The sequence below is a fragment of the Heterodontus francisci genome, chromosome 43 (assembly GCF_036365525.1).
Source record: "Heterodontus francisci isolate sHetFra1 chromosome 43, sHetFra1.hap1, whole genome shotgun sequence".
Taxonomy (NCBI): Eukaryota; Metazoa; Chordata; class Chondrichthyes; order Heterodontiformes; family Heterodontidae; genus Heterodontus; species Heterodontus francisci.
The window spans coordinates 24,108,871-24,125,872 of NC_090413.1; the positions used below are offsets into that span (position 1 = coordinate 24,108,871).

Below are 17,002 nucleotides of genomic sequence, written 5' to 3' on the forward strand. Positions count from 1 at the left end.
TTACAAGCAAACTGGAACATTTATTTGAAGAGGTGCAGAATACAACAATTATGGATTGCAAACTAGGTATTGAGAACTGCAGTTGCACCTTTTAACCAGGAAATGGTGACGTGATTGGTCTCATTTTCATTGCTGTAGTTTTGAGGGAATAGTAATACCCAGTCCACGTGCCCCAGTGGATCCCATTGGCGTAGGATGGATGGGCTCCTTTTAAGTAAAGACCATTGAGGTTCGCTGTGTGACACGACTTGTACCAAAAAGCCCCAGAGTTATTCTGTGCACAGTTTATGGGACCCTGGTGATTTCTGTCAAACGTGCTGAACTTGAGTCCATTATGATAGGCAAGTGAGTCGCCTGCAACAGATCACAGGAAGTGGGCCAATTAATCACAAACTAAACTAAAGAGCTAATTTTAATCCAGACATAAGTTTTATTCACCCCGCCCCCTCTCCAGCCCCTCATGCTAGGGCCCTGCTTCCCATGGGCCATCAGCTATTTGTCCGAGCTGCCAGTCTTCAGATTGGAACCTGGATGTTATAAATCGGCTATTCAACCTTGAGGGCGCATCGCAGATGAGCCTCGACCAATCCTCACTCAATGCTCAAGAGGTGTACCTTGTAGCTGAGGTCACTGGAAAGCCAGCAGGTGCCCTGGCGATTTATCCCTTCATTCATGCATCAAATCACAAAGATTTCATTCCTGCTTTTGTCAGGACCAGAATTTCCCCGACATCCAACCCAAAAAGTGAGCTAATGGGTTCAAACTCAGACAGGTGGTTAACCCAGTGGCCAAGGGGTATTAGTCTAATATTGCACCGGCCTATCACACCGATAAAGGATGTTCCAGGCTGTTTCACAAGAAAAGAACAGACTTGCATTTATATAGCACCTTTCACAACTTTCCAAGATGCCTTACCAACAATTAAGTACTTTGTGAAGTGTAGTTACTGTTGTTATGTCGGAAACGGAAACACAGCAGCCAATTTGTGCCCAGTAAGGTGCAATGTGATAATCTGTTTCAATGACAGCTGGCCAGGCCACCAGGGAGAAACTCCCTCGTCTTCTTTTTGATAGTTCCGAGGTGGTAGGAGAATGGTGGGTATGTGGTAGGGAATATGGGATTAATGTAGGATTAGAATAAATGGGTGGTTGTTGGTCGGCACAGACCCAGTGGGCCAAAGGGCCTGTTTCAGTGCTGTATCTCTCTATGACTCTATGAATCTTCCATGTCCATCTCATCTGAAAGACAGCACCTCTGACAGTGAAGCACTCCGTCAGTGCTGCACTGAGAGCGTCAGACTACAGTTTGTGCTCGAGTCACTTGAGCCGGATTTGAACCCACAACTGTTTGATTCAGAGGTGAGAGTGCTACCCATTGAACCACGGCTGACACCCAGGAAAGGGGAACAGGATAGGCCTAATGGTGTTCTCTGGGAGATCAAATACCTGCTCCTCCGTCAATGAAACCCAGCACCAGGAGAGTGTAGCCGTTTTCTTCTGCATTAATTGCACTGGGTGACAGAGCAAATTCCTTGTACTTTGCATACACAGTGTTGTTCTCAAAATCTTCTAAGTCAATTCTCAGCTCATATTTCCTCCTGGATGTTAATAAGTGTATGTGCTGTAGACCTGCAGGGAATATATAAAAGGGAGAATGTTGCTATATAGCTGTGAGATAACAGGACCCCGCATCATCTCTGTATCCATGTGATTGTTCTTCAGGCACCAATTCTTTGCAAAGAATAGCGTCTAGTGCAGATTTCTAAAGGTTACTGGCAAGTTCAGAAGCAACACGCTTTGAAGGAGCCCAGAAGGCTCCTGTGCTGTTGGTCTCAATCTGCTGCACTGCTGGGCCTCACAAGCTACTTGGCATTTGTCTTTTGCTTGCTTCTCAGTCATAACCCCAGTCTTGGGCTGAGGGCATCACTGGCAAGGCTGGTGCTGGCTGCTCATCCCTAGATGTCCTGAGTGATCCTTCACCATGAGCTGATAGCAGGTGACTTGCCCATATCCGAGGGCATCAAGCGGGGAAATTTTAATTCCCGGCAGGACAGCCAAGGTCCATTTTGACAGGCGGGGGTCCCGTCAACACTCAATTGGCTGCCTGCCTAAATTACATGTCCAGAGCCAGCTCCCTGGGTCTGTGGATTTCACCTGAACCGGATCCTACTCGTCAAGGCCTGCAATCATTAAGTTTTACAATGACCTGAAAAACTGCTGAAGAGAGTCCAGGAGGAGCAACATGCCCCTTATATGGGTTAAATGGGCAACATTGTCACTGACTGGCAGAGAGTGACTGTGCTATGGCCATGTGGCTAACACATGGAGTTGGAGGTGTGTAGGAAACTGCCTTAAATGGGGAGGACAGAACAGGAGCAAAGAACAGACAGTTTCACCCCAGGGCTGCCTGCTCGCCAAAGAATTGGGGTGATATCCAAAAACAACAACTTTCATTTATATAGTGCCTTTCGCATAGTAAGTTGTCCCAAGGTGCCTCACAGGAGCGTAAACGGATTAATTTGACACTGAGCCCCGTAAGGAGACATTGGGGACGGGTGACCAAATGTTTGGACAAATGGGGTAGGTTTCAAGGAGTGTCTTAAAGGAGGAAAAAGAGGTAGCGAGGTGGCGAGGGTTAGGGAGAGAATTCCAGAGCTTAGGGCCGAGACAGCTGAAGGCACGGCTGCCAATGTTGGAGCGATAGGGTCAGAATTGGAGGGATGCTGAGATTGTTTGTACTACTGCCCTTGTTATTAGTGTGTAACTAGTCATGCTAGTTGCAATGTAATCATTACAATTACTGATTGCCACCGCATTGGCTGCCTTGTTGAAACAATTTACAAACCCCAATTTGTGTAATGTTATGATTCGCTCGTCAGATGGGCACCTGAGCCACACAAGGAAGCAGCAGGGTCAAACTAGCCACGGAGTGGGAATCGAGCAGTTAATATACCATTCGGATTGTAACCCTCATTCTATCTGATTATTGTTGGGCGGACAAGGTTAAAATTGCACCCCTAATGAGTCGACTGTGTAGTATGGTACTGGAGTCACGACAGGCTCCGTTCTAAAGGACATTAGTGAACCGGTCTTACAGCTTTCATGGATCACTGGCACAACACGATGGGCCGAATGGCCTGCCTCAAAGCCATAAATTTTCTATGTTGCTATTGTGCTGGGAAAATTTATTGAATTCAATTTCACAACTTGTGAATTTGAACTCCCAAGTGGCTACTGCTAGTTTGATTGCTTGTTTAGGGCCATAACCACTGCACACCCATTACTGGGGACACGTACAAACACACGACGGTAAAACCCATTCAGGAAGTTGCTGTTCGAGCACAATAGAGTCAGAGGCAAGTGCAACAATCTCGTGTTTTGATACGTCATATCGCATCAAAGATCGGACTGGCCTCGTTTTGGGAAAGGAAGAAATTTAAATTAAATAAATAACTGCACAATGGAGAAAAAGGTTAAAGATGAGGAAAAATTCATGTTATGTGCTAAAATTGTTCTAGTGTTTTGCCTTAAAACTATCCTTCAATAAAAGCCCATTGCTTGCTTTAGACTGGTTTATTGCTGTAAAGTTTTACTTTTAGTGGGTTTACATTAGCCTAAAACATTTTTTTAAAAACCTAATAGCTCTAGAGAAGCTGCAATGGTCCAAAATTTAAGCTGGTTCTCCTTAGAGCAGAGAAAGTTATGTAGAGATTTAATAGAGGTACTCAAAATTATGAAAGGTTTTCATGGAGTAAATAGAGTTAAATGGTTTTCACTGGCATGAGGGTTGGTAACTGGAGGACACAGATTTAAGATAAATGGTAAAAGATTGAGAGAGGAGATGAGGAGAATTTTTTTTTTAAAGACAGTGTGTTGTGTTCTGGAACGCACTGCCTGAAAGGGCGGTGGAAGCAGATTCAATGGTAACTTTCAAAAGGGAATTGAATAAATACTGGAAAAGGAAAATTTGCAAGGCTATGGGAGAGAGCAGAGGGGTGGGACTAATTGGATAGCTCTTTCAAGGACCTCGTTCTGTGCTGTAAGGTTCTATGAGAATCACTGGCAACGATTGAACACACAAACCTCTACTCACCCAGCCAATATTCACCATCTGCTGTCCCGAAACCCCGTTTATAATCGTCCCATCCTCTGTAGAAGTTGACAGAACCGTCCTTTCTTTTCTGAAAAACCTTGTAAACATGAGAGGGAGGAGTTACAGCACTTAGTCACAAATCCTATCCAGACGTCTTCTCTTGAAGAAAATGGAAGGACTTGCATTTATATAGCACCTTTCCCAACCTCAGGACCTCCCACAACTCTTTACAACCAACGAAGTACTTTTGAAGTGGAGTGACTGCTGTAATGTGGGAAACACGGCAGCCAATCTGTGCACAGCAAGATCCCACAAACAGCGATGTGGTAATGACCAGGTAAAATGCTGCAAGAAAGAAACAGGCATGGTACCTTGTCCTTGCAGACTCCTAGGAAAATAGCATTCTCCAACATACGTCATAAAGGAAAAAAAAGTAAACTTTTTGTCCGCCCAGCAACAATTGGTCTCTTAAACCAGGCATTTTCTTTCCTATATTTCAAGTAGAACAAGATATTTAGTTGTGTGGGCACAGCCCCATAAAATTACAGGTAGATTAAAACCCAGCAGCCCTTTGTTTTTCATTCTTTCAACTCACTATACTGTGTTCAAGATGGCTCCTGTGCTGGAAGCTCCCTAGGAAGCTCCCTTGCTGTTCAACTCTATCCATGGCCATCTGCTCCCATCCCTAACGTTTTCTCCCCCAATCTGCCCTCTTAAACTGTTTAAATTCCCCTGGCTCTTTAAATCAGTTCATTTTAGCCCTATCTAAAAGTTAACAGTTAGTTTAGTGTATGTTACCTGGGCCCACTGCCCTCCCCCAGCCACACCTGCTCTTTGTTTTCTCAATGAAATTGATCCGGATGAAACTGACGAGAACAGCTGCCGATACTTTAATCTCCGATCCTGCTGTCTTCACAGTCCAGAGTGTCTGCAGCCACGGCATGCGGTAAGTCCATTGAGGTGAAGAAGGAGCTGCGGGACCCGAGAGAAGTCCTGTGAAAAGGTGCCCCGAACACCCAAAACATCCACGAACGGCCCCCCCGGCCGCAACTTCAAAGCGCCCGCGGGAGATGGCTCGGAGAGCATCTGCAGCGCACTGTCGGCAATGCTGCATGCCTTTATTTAAACCACTGCAAAAAAAAAACCCTTAGCAAATGTAATCACCTCTAAGTCTGCCAAATGATGCTTCACCTCCCGAAGGACGTGGATGAGCTTTCCGGACGTCGATGGTGGGCACTGAGGAAATGGCTTATTACCTGCACCAGATTCCACCCCCCCTCCCCCCCCCCCCACCCCCGTCCCCTTCCCTGCTCCACCCTCTCAGCTCACCCCCTCACAACCCCATCCCCCCCTCGCACCATCTTCACCCCGCACCCCCTTCCCCTGCACCCCCCCCCCCCCCACCCCCTCCCTCTACCCCTCCCCCTTGCATCCCCTCCTCCCACCGGCACCATCCTACACCTGTGTAGGGGCCCCAACAACCCCACTGCCTTGTGGGCGTCTCGGGAGAGACCAAGGCTAAGGGAGTAAACCCTAACAGAAAATCCGGAGCGGAACCCCGTAGGCGGTCATGTGTCACCTTTGGCATGTTTCCGGCAGTTCCTGCAGCCATACTGGTGCCAAACGTCGTGTCCTGCACTCCTTTGGACCCCACCAGAAAGGCCGAGAGGGGGGTTTTGACGACTGGGCAACTCTCAACCTCCATAAATTTGCCCAGGCATGCGCCATGGAGAGGTCACTCCATAGTTGCCTCACAGCGACTGAAACAACACGGAAGGCAGCAGTTACGGGTTATAAGTCCAGATAAATTGGCGTAGAAACTGGGCGCCACGGGTTGCCTTTGTCGGTGGGAGAGGTCATTGCACCTCACTGGACAGCTGCCGCCCGCCTCAAACCGGGCAGCCCCCGGTCAATAAGGTTCTGTCCCGCCACAGTCTGCCTGCTTCAATGGGTGCTTGGAGCTCAGGGTCATTGCCCGAAAGGTGGACTGATACACCGCACCAAACAACATGAAAAAAGGAAAGAAGGTACCAGCCCTTCGCTTTGCAAGCTGGAACGTCAGAACTATGTGTCCTGGCCTGTCGGAAGACCTTACACAAATCAACGATTCTCGGAAGACCGCCATCATTAACAACGAGCTCAGTAGACTCAATGTGGACATTGCAGCACTTCAGGAGACTCGCCTCCCCGCGAGTGGCTCTCTAGCAGAGCAAGACGACACCTTCTTCTGGCAGGGCAGGGATCCTGAAGAACCAAGACAGCATGGAGTGGGCTTCGCCATCAGAAACTCCTTGCTCAGCATGATAGAGCCTCCCTCAAATGGCTCGGAACGCATACTGTCCATCCGACTGCTCACCACCTCTGGTCCAGTACACCTACTCAGCATCTATGCTCCAACACTCTGTTCCGCACCTGAAGCTAAAGACCAGTTCTATGAACAACTCCATAACATCATTAGCAGCATCCCCAACACCGAACACCTATTCCTGCTGGGGGACTTTAATGCCAGGGTTGGGGCCGACCATGACTCATGGCCCTCCTGCCTTGGGCGCTATGGCGTTGGAAGGATGAATGAGAACGGGCAGAGACTGCTTGAGTTGTGTACCTATCATAACCTCTGCATCACCAACTCGTTCTTTCACACTAAACCCTGTCACCAGGTTTCATGGAGGCACCCAAGATCACGTCGTTGGCACCAGCTAGACCTCATTGTCACAAGGCGAGCCGCCTTAAACAGTGTTCAAATCACACGCAGCTTCCACAGTGCGGACTGCGACACCGACCACTCCCTGGTGTGCAGCAAGGTTAGACTCAGACCAAAGAAGTTGCATCATTCCAAGCAGAAGGGCCGCCCGCGCATCAACACGAGCAGAATTTCTCACCCACAGCTGTTACAAAAATTTCTAAATTCACTTGTAACAGCCCTTCAAAACACTCCCACAGGGGATGCTGAGACCAAGTGGGCCCACATCAGAGATGCCATCTATGAGTCAGCTTTGACCACCTACGGCAAAAGTGCGAAGAGAAATGCAGACTGGTTTCAATCTCATAATGAAGAGCTGGAACCTGTCATAGCCGCTAAGCGCATTGCACTTTTGAACTACAAGAAAGCCCCCAGCGATTTAACATCCGCAGCACTTAAAGCAGCCAGAAGTACTGCACAAAGAACAGCTAGGCGTTGCGCAAACGACTACTGGCAACACCTATGCAGTCATATTCAGCTGGCCTCAGACACCGGAAACATCAGAGGAATGTATGATGGCATGAAGAGAGCTCTTGGGCCAACCATCAAGAAGATCACCCCCCTCAAATCTAAATCGGGGGACATAATCACTGACCAACGCAAACAGATGGACCGCTGGGTTGAGCACTACCTAGAACTGTACTCCAGGGAGAATGCTGTCACTGAGACTGCCCTCAATGCAGCCCAGCCTCTACCAGTCATGGATGAGCTGGACATACAGCCAACCAAATCGGAACTCAGTGATGCCATTGATTCCCTAGCCAGCGGAAAAGCCCCTGGGAAGGACAGCATTACCCCTGAAATAATCAAGAGTGCCAAGCCTGCTATACTCTCAGCACTACATGAACTGCTATGCCTGTGCTGGGACGAGGGAGCAGTACCCCAGGACATGCGCGATGCCAACATCATCACCCTCTATAAAAACAAAGGTGACCGCGGTGACTGCAACAACTACCGTGGAATCTCCCTGCTCAGCATAGTGGGGAAAGTCTTTGCTCGAGTCGCTCTGAACAGGCTCCAGAAGCTGGCCGAGCGCGTCTACCCTGAGGCACAGTGTGGCTTTCGTGCAGAGAGATCGACTATTGACATGCTGTTCTCCCTTCGTCAGATACAGGAGAAATGCCGTGAACAACAGATGCCCCTCTACATTGCTTTCATTGATCTCACCAAAGCCTTTGACCTCGTCAGCAGACGTGGTCTCTTCAGACTACTAGAAAAGATCGGATGTCCACCAAAGCTACTAAGTATCATCACCTCATTCCATGACAATATGAAAGGCACAATTCAACATGGTGGCTCCTCATCAGAGCCCTTTCCTATCCTGAGTGGTGTGAAACAGGGCTGTGTTCTCGCACCCACACTTTTTGGGATTTTCTTCTCCCTGCTGCTTTCACATGCGTTCAAATCCTCTGAAGAAGGAATTTTCCTCCACACAAGATCAGGGGGCTGGTTGTTCAACCTTGCCCGTCTAAGAGCGAAGTCCAAAGTATGGAAAGTCCTCATCAGAGAACTCCTCTTTGCTGACGATGCTGCTTTAACATCTCACACTGAAGAATGCCTGCAGAGTCTCATCGACAGGTTTGCGTCTGCCTGCAATGAATTTGGCCTAACCATCAGCCTCAAGAAAACGAACATCATGGGGCAGGATGTCAGAAATGCTCCATCCATCAATATTGGCGACCACGCTCTGGAAGTGGTTCAAGAGTTCACCTACCTAGGCTCAACTATCACCAGTAACCTGTCTCTAGATGCAGAAATCAACAAGCGCATGGGTAAGGCTTCCACTGCTATGTCCAGACTGGCCAAGAGAGTGTGGGAAAATGGCGCACTGACACGGAACACAAAAGTCCGAGTGTATCAGGCCTGTGTCCTCAGTACCTTGCTCTACGGCAGCGAGGCCTGGACAACGTATGCCAGCCAAGAGCGACGTCTCAATTCATTCCATCTTCGCTGCCTTCGGAGAATACTTGGCATCAGGTGGCAGGACTATATCTCCAACACAGAAGTCCTTGAAGCGGCCAACACCCCCAGCTTATACACACTACTGAGTCAGCGGCGCTTGAGATGGCTTGGCCATGTGAGCCGCATGGAAGATGGCAGGATCCCCAAAGACACATTGTACAGCGAGCTCGCCACTGGTATCAGACCCACCGGCCGTCCATGTCTCCGTTATAAAGACGTCTGCAAACGCGACATGAAATCGTGTGACATTGATCACAAGTCGTGGGAGTCAGTTGCCAGCATTCGCCAGAGCTGGCGGGCAGCCATAAAGACAGGGCTAAATTGTGGCGAGTCGAAGAGACTTAGTAGTTGGCAGGAAAAAAGACAGAGGCGCAAGGGGAGAGCCAACTGTGCAACAGCCCCAACAAACAAATTTCTCTGCAGCACCTGTGGAAGAGCCTGTCACTCCAGAATTGGCCTTTATAGCCACTCCAGGCGCTGCTTCACAAACCACTGACCACCTCCAGGCGCGTATCCATTGTCTCTCGAGATAAGGAGGCCCAAAAGAAAGAAGAAAGAAAAGAACTCACTAATATTAACCCCTGGGTTAAGGTTACGCAGTCAGGAAATGTAATTCTGAGTCTTGGAAACATCATGAACATGGAGGAAACTCCAGAGATTCGGACACAGGCAGCTGAAGGCAGGGCTGCCAATGGTGGAGTGATGAAGTCGGGAAGTTGTAAGAGGCCAGAATCGACGGAGTGCAGAAGAGAGAGGAGACTTCCATCCCATCAGGTCCAATCCAAACCCCAGATGTGAGATGACATTGTCCTAACCCACTCTAATACTGGGGCTGGATTGAATTAAGATAAAATGATATTTTCAAACGTCGCAGGGGAAAATAAAGGCGGCCACTGACTTTCAGTAACATGACCCAGGATGGTCCCAGGTTTGATCCCTTGGGACTGTCAGCTGATCTGAACCAGGACAATGGTGAGAGAGGCTAAAGCTGGCCTGTGCACACGGGGTTAGGTAGAGGAAAAGAAAAATCATCGTTCTGCTCTCCCTGCAGGAATACGTATGTGTAGGAACGCCAGTGATGGTCAAATGCCACGTCAATGCTCACTATATAGATGCGTTAATGGGAAAATAGTCACATGGTGAAAAACTGTGCAACTGCACCCAAGCACCAAGTGGCGCCTTCAGATGGGAGGAAGGTCACGGAGAGAAGATAAAACAATCCAAATAATATAAAACACCAACTTACAGTCCATCCTCCACCATCACTTTCCATGTCACAGTAAACATTCAGTGGAAGGGAAGGTCCCGAAGGGTAGATCTGGTAAACCCCACTTGTATGAAATCCTTGCTGATAAATATCCACACAATCTATTAGAAACTCACGCCAGGGAAGTTTTTTATTCCTGGTTCTTGGTTCTGTTCCTGCATGCAATCAGAAAGCCATCAGTGGACAGGATTAGCTGTGGGACATTCTTGGAATTACCACCTCCTTTGACTTTTGAGTGGATCTCCCATATCTCCTTCATTGTTAAAACTGTCTCCGAGAGGTTTAGTTTCCTCTTTTTCTCCACCCCCCCTCCAGTTTCCACAAAGTCCAATCCCATCCAAGACCTGAATGCTGCTCCAGCTGATGTGAAGTCTCCTCAAACAGCTCTGTCACACTCTTTACAAAAACAGGCCTGTCATCTAGTAGGTAATCCCTCCCTCCCCTCTCGTCCCACTGCAATGTGGCTTGGCTCTCTGTTTTCTCTGTGGTACTATTGTAAGCTGCCTTGAGTTGTCCCTCATTCCTCCTTAGCAATTCTGACACACTCTTCCTCCCTGCATTGATATGACCCAAACAAAAGCCACAAACAACATCCTCTGTGACCCTGATTTCGTTACATTCTTTAGAATCAGAGTCATAGAGTTATACAGCACAGAAACGGGCCCTTTGGTCCAACGCATTTGTGCCGACCATCAAGCACCCATCCAATCTAATCCCATTTTCCAGCACTTAGCCCGTAGCCTTGTATGCTATGGTGTTTCAAGTGCTCATCTAAATGCTTCTTAAATGTTTTGAGGGTTCCTGCCTCTACCACCCCTTCAGGCACTGTGTTCCAGATTCCAACCACCCTCTGGGTGAAAACATTTTCCCCAAATGTCCTCTGCTCCTTATCTTAAATCTATGCCCCCTGGTTATTGACCCCACAGCTAAGGGAAAAGTTTTCTTCCTATCTATCCTATCAATGCCCCTCATAATTTTGTATACCTCAGTCAGGTCCCCCCCTCAGCTTTCTCTGCTCCAAGGAAAACAACCCTAGCCTATCCAGTCTCTCTTCATAGCTGAAATCCTGCAGCCCAGGCAACATCCTGGTGAATCTTCTCTGCACCCTCTCCAGTGCAATCACATCCTTCCTATATTGTGGTGCCCAGAACTGTACACAGAACTCCAGCTGTGGCCTAACTAGCGTTTTATACAGCCCCATCATAACCTCCCTGCTCTTATCTGGACACTTTCTCAGTATCCCGGGCTGCTTTGCAGACTTTGCATTGTTTCCATCAGTAAGACTGCTTACTTCCACCTCCACAACGTTGGCTGCCTCTGCCCCTTCCCCTATCCCTCCGCCAATGAAACCCAGCAGCAAACCTCACAGTCTCCTGGGTCTTTCACTATGGTATTCCTTGCTTAAACTCCTCCGTCTCTCCACAGCTTTCCTCTTTTGCATAGAAATACATAGAATATACATCACAGAACCAGGCCATTCAGCCCAACCAGGGCATGCTGGCGTTTATGCTCCACTCGAGCCTCCTCCCATCTTTGCTCATTTAACTTTATTAGTATAACTCTCTATTCCCTTCTCCCTCGTATGATTATCTAGCTTCTCCTTAAATGCATCTACACTATTCACCACAACCACTTCCCATGGTAGTGAGTTTCACATTCTCTTTGGCCTTAATTTCAAGGGAGATGGAATATATAAGTAGAGAAGTTTTGCTGCAACTGTACAGGGCGTTGTTGAGACAGCACCTAGAGTACTGGGTACAGCTTTGATCCCCTTATTTAAGGAGAGACATACTTACATTGGAAGCAGTTCAGAGAAGGTTCACAGAAGAATGAGAGATGATCTTATTGAAACAAAAGATTCTGAGGGAACTTGACAGGGTAGATGCTGAGAGGATGTTTCCCCTCGTGTGGGAATCTAGTATTAGGGGGGCACAGTTTCAAAATAAGGGGTCTCCCTTTTAAGACAGAGATGAGGAGGAATTTCTTTGCTTAGAGGATTGTTAATCTATGGAATTCTCTTCCCCAGAGAGTAGTGGAGGCTGCATGATTGAATATATTCAAGGCTGAGTTGGACAGATTTTTGATCTACAAGGGAGTCAAGGGTTATGGGGAGCAGGCAGGAAAGTGGAGTTAAGGCCACAATCAGATCAACCATGATCTTATTGAATGGCGGTGCAGGCTCGAGGGGCTGAATGGCCTACTCCTGCTCCTATTTCTTATGTTTTCACCATTCTCTGGGTAAAGAAGTTACTTGTGAATTACCTATTTGATTTCTTGGTTACTATCTTCGATTGACAGTCTCTAGGTTTTTCCCTCTCTGTGTCTACTCTATTAAAACCTTTCATAAAGAACTCTATTAGGCCATCCCTCAGCCTTCTCTTTTACAGACAAAAGAGACTCCTTTCCTGATAGGTTCCTCGCCATTCTGGTATCTGAAACCATGGCATTAGAAACCAACTTAAAAGACCAACCCTTCAACCAAGAGATTGGTTGCCCCTCCTAATCTTTTCCCGTTCCTGCGTCTGTTTTCCACATGTCTCTTTGTAAAGCATTCTGCCAACTCGTGCCATCGTGGAGATATCGAAATTGCCCCCCCCCCCACCCCCCGTGCGCTCCCCATAAATCCATGGGCTTACAGGTGGATCATGGCCCCAATGATGTCATTCAAACTCTTAGATATAAATGATGTCTCCAGTCTCAGAGTCGAGGAAAAAGAAATGCAATGTGGTGTTTTTTTCCCAAATATTTGTTCCTTCTTTAAATCTGACCTGAACTTACCCAAGGGTTTAAAGTGAAACGTCAGGTGTTGGGGATGGAGTTTCGGCATAGAGAGATTCCAGTCAGGACGAGGCATCACCAAGACTTGCTGTGAGCACAAAGCAGCTAGCCAGAGACCGAGGGGGAGCTGGAAGACAGTAGGACACGTTTTAAAGACTGCACTGAATAGGTCCACAAATTCAGGAATTCATCCCGCTCCCTTTTGAACAAAAACAAAGAGCACCAACTTGTGCGTGTCTCCTCACAACCCGCCATTTCTCCAAGGAGAGCAAGACAACCTTCTCAAGTTTTTCCTTATACATAGAGCCCTAAAGACATAAAACCACTCTGGTTGCATTCCTCAGAACCCCATAATCCACAATTGTTTCAAGGCAGGGCAGAATAATCCAATTGGAGGAAGCTGAGGATTAAGCATAATATAAAAGCAAAATACTGTGGATGCTGGAAATCTGAAATAAAAACAAGAAATGCTGGAACCACTCAGCAGGTCTGGCAGCATCTGTGGAAAGAGAAGCAGAGTTAACGTTTCGGGTCAGTGACCCTTCTTCGGAACTGACAAATATTAGAAAAGTCACAGGTTATAAGCAAGTGAGGTGGGGGTGGGGCAAGAGGTCAATGAAGGTGAACAAGGTAAAAGAGACAAACGAAAATCCTGTCGGAGAGAAGAGCAGAACTTCTTCAAGGTAGGCATTCCTGGAAGAAGATTTCCACAGATGCTGCCAGACCTGCTGAGTGGTTCCAGCATTTCTCGTTTTTATATGAGGATTAAGCATGTTTGACATTCCTGCATTTTCTAAAATGAGAATGTGTTCTGAATCGCAGGAATGACTTGATTCCCTCAAAAAAAAACCACAGGGAGAAAAAAAAAACAAGATTCTCCACTGGACAGGAACCTTTATAGAAAAAGAGATGGTAATTTATGACCACATACATAAAATGGCTAAACCTTTACTCAGGGCTTTGAGTATTAAGATATGAGGAGAGGCTGTATAAACCTCGGTTGTATTCCTTTGACTTAAGTCTATTTGAGGTGTTTAAAATTATAATAAGGATTTGATAGGGTAGATACAGAGAAGTTTTTTCCTCTGGTGGAATGACTCCAGAACAAGGGGGCATAACCTTAACATTCAGGTGTGAAATCAGGAAGGACCTTGTCTCAAAGGATGGCGGAATTGTAGAATTTCCTCTTGCACAGGACGGAGGATTTGGATCAATTGAAATTTCCAACACTGAGATTGATAGATTATTATTCGATAAGATTGAGGGATATGATTCATGACTGGTAAATGGAGTTGAGGTACAGATAAGACCTAATCGAACCGAAGGGAAGAACAGGCCTGAGGGGCTGAATGGCCTCTTCCTGTTCCTACAATCGCATCAACAACCTGAAATATTTATAATTTTGGTTCCCCTTAATGCTGTTTTGGAATAAAATTACAAAGTCGTTAATCCCCGAGAATAAAACCTTTCCTGAGGTAAATCTGAACACACTACGCAACAAACAAGACCTTCCATGGTTTTTTTATATTTTAACATTACATTGTAACACCATGTGCACATTTTAGGAAGTTGCGTTTATAATTCTTGTCTTTACCCAACAACATTTCTGCGCTGCCTTGCTCACCCACACCTGCCAAGAATGAGGCATATTAATTTTGTCATATGAACATTGATTTTAAACTGTTGCTGGAGTGAAGAAAGGCTTGTTAACAAAAAAAATCACCAGACACTTGGCTGGAAAAATATTTGCATACTAACAGACAGTACTTGGAGAGACAAAGGACTATTCCCTGGTCCACTTAGCCCAAAATGGACTTTGATCACCAGACATTGAAGGTGAGGAAGCTCACATTCCAGGATACTGCTAAGATGGCAGAATCCACAAACAGAAGTGGTCAAACCAGCTAGTCACGTGACTAACCTGCTGGGCAACCTGGGGTTTTTGAACAAGCCACAGGACAATTTGAATTCAGAAGGCTGAAACAAGCAAGTCTCTTGCCTGGCTGTCTCTCTCTCCCTCGTTTTCTCCCTAAGCCCCCAGGCCCACGGAAGACGTGCAAACCTCAAGACAGAAAAGACTCAGACGTCGCAACAAGTTGAAGCGTGAACTGGGCCCCAACGAACAGCAGGACTGACCGTCAACCAAAGACTTCATATTGAACTTAAAGGACTGTAACTACCAGATATTGCCTCAAACATTTCCCCTTTATTCCTTCTACTTTTTCTGTCTCTATCTGCGTGTGTGCTTATCGCATATGCATGCTAGTGTGGTGGTGTCGCATATTCGTTGTTGGTAACCGGGTTAGAGTTTAAGATTAATAAACTTCCACCTTTCTTGTTTAAAAATCTCAGAAAACTTGTCTGAATTGATTTCTTTGCCTTACAATTGGAAAGCAGTGAACAAGGATTCACTAAGGGGGAGCTAAAACATGGTGTTTTTTTTTTACAAAAATTAAACCCTGTTACGGTTAAACCAGGCAAAGGCTGAGAGGGAACCCCTAGACCCCTTTCACCTGGTCGTAACAGGCTCCATTGACACCCTACCCTTCAGGAAGCTCAGGATAGAAATAAGTTACTGCACTGCCTCTGTGGTTGCTGCAGCCCTGGCAATACAACTGGCATGACCTTGATCTAAAGCACAGACTTCAAGAGAAGAGGCGGACTGGGAGAATATTTTCGAAAGCTTTAGTTGGAGTATAATTCATTCTTGCAGACTGCTCGACTGCAAGGGATGGATCTTTGGAATCTCTGCTACCCAATGGCTTGTTGGACATTTGGGATGAGCCCGTTACAACAACAACTTGCATTTATATAGCATCTTTAACGTAGCAAAATATTGCAAGGCACTGCAGGGGAGCATAATCAAACAAAATTTGACACCCAGCCTCACGATGAGATATTAGGAGGACAGGCGACTAAAAACTTGGTCAAAGGGGTAGGTAGCGAGGGGGGAGAGGTTTAGGGAGGGAATTCCAGACCATAGGGCCAAGGCAACTGAAGGCTCGGCTGCCAAAGGTGGAGCGATTACAATCAGGGAGGCACAAGAGGCCAGAATTGGAGGAGCGCAGAGATCTGGGGGAGGAATCTCGAACTATGTCAGGCTGTTGCTGACTAGTCTGTGGGACAGGTCTCCCAATTTTAGCACATTCCCAGATGTTAGTGAGGAAGAGTGCAGGGTCGACTGGGCTGGGGTGCCTTTGTTATGCTAAACAATCCATTTCATTCCAGAAAAGGAAAGTCTGGGCGATGTACAACTTGCAGCTCAGCTTCTAGCAGATTAACATTCCGAGTAGAAATCCTTCCTCAGGACAGTCCTAGCATAGGAGTTCCTCAAATCGGCAGCCCATCCATCAACTGCACACAGTGGCAGCAGTGTGTACCATCTACAAAACGCACTACAGCAATTCGTCAAGGCTCCTTCAACAGCACCTTCCAAACCCACAATCTCTACCACCTAGAAGGACAAGGGTAGTAGATGCATGGGAACACCACCACCTGCAATTTCCCCTCCAAGCCACACACCATCCTGACTTGGAACTATATCGCCATTCCTTCACTGTCGCTGGGTCAAAATCCTGGAACTCCCTCCCTAACAGCACTGTGGGTGTACTTACCCCACATGGACTGCAGCGGTTCCAGAAGGCAGCTCACCACCACCTTCTCAAGGGCAATTAGAGACGGGCAATAAATGCCCAGATCCCGTGAATGAATAAAAAAAAGTTCTTCCCTTTCTCTTTTCAGACACTGAGCCGTTTCCTGTTTGCAACACTTCCCTGTGCTTATTTTGGATTTCTAGCATTCTTCCCCTTCCTTTTGCATTCTGTTATGCCTAGTTTCCATTACAAACATTTTTCCTTAGTCTTACAATTATTTACAGAGTTAACCATGACAAGCATACACTTCTTAACTCAATTACACCACAGTTTCAATAAGTGTCTCTTTATATGAGCTCAAGTGAAACCCCAGTTAATGCTCCCCACCTGCACACGACTGAACACAATTAATATACAATTAACACGCTGTACAATAACAAGGCTAAGTGAACGCACTTTTCATTTCTGGTGGCTCTTACCTGTATTTTCATCTTGACAAGTCTGGCAAGCAAGAGGAATCAGATTAAGGACTGGACAGCTGTAGGACTAAGAATACAATACCCCAAG

General features: G+C 46.8%; 1 protein-coding gene across 3 annotated transcripts in view; it reads right to left on the reverse strand.

The window, feature by feature from the left end:
* The window catches only part of LOC137355721 (microfibril-associated glycoprotein 4-like), a 46,990-nt gene continuing 29,988 nt past the window's right edge, over positions 1-17,002 (reverse strand). For all 3 annotated transcript variants that reach the window (XM_068021180.1, XM_068021181.1, XM_068021182.1), the window contains exons 2-7: positions 16,915-16,981; positions 12,843-12,969; positions 10,044-10,219; positions 4,093-4,189; positions 1,446-1,628; positions 1-354 (exon numbers count right to left, since the gene is read on the reverse strand). In XM_068021180.1, coding sequence (XP_067877281.1) covers positions 92-354; positions 1,446-1,628; positions 4,093-4,189; positions 10,044-10,219; positions 12,843-12,969; positions 16,915-16,926 — 858 coding nt within the window. In that variant the 5' untranslated portion in view covers positions 16,927-16,981 and the 3' untranslated portion in view covers positions 1-91. The remainder of the gene's footprint in view (positions 355-1,445; positions 1,629-4,092; positions 4,190-10,043; positions 10,220-12,842; positions 12,970-16,914; positions 16,982-17,002) is intronic.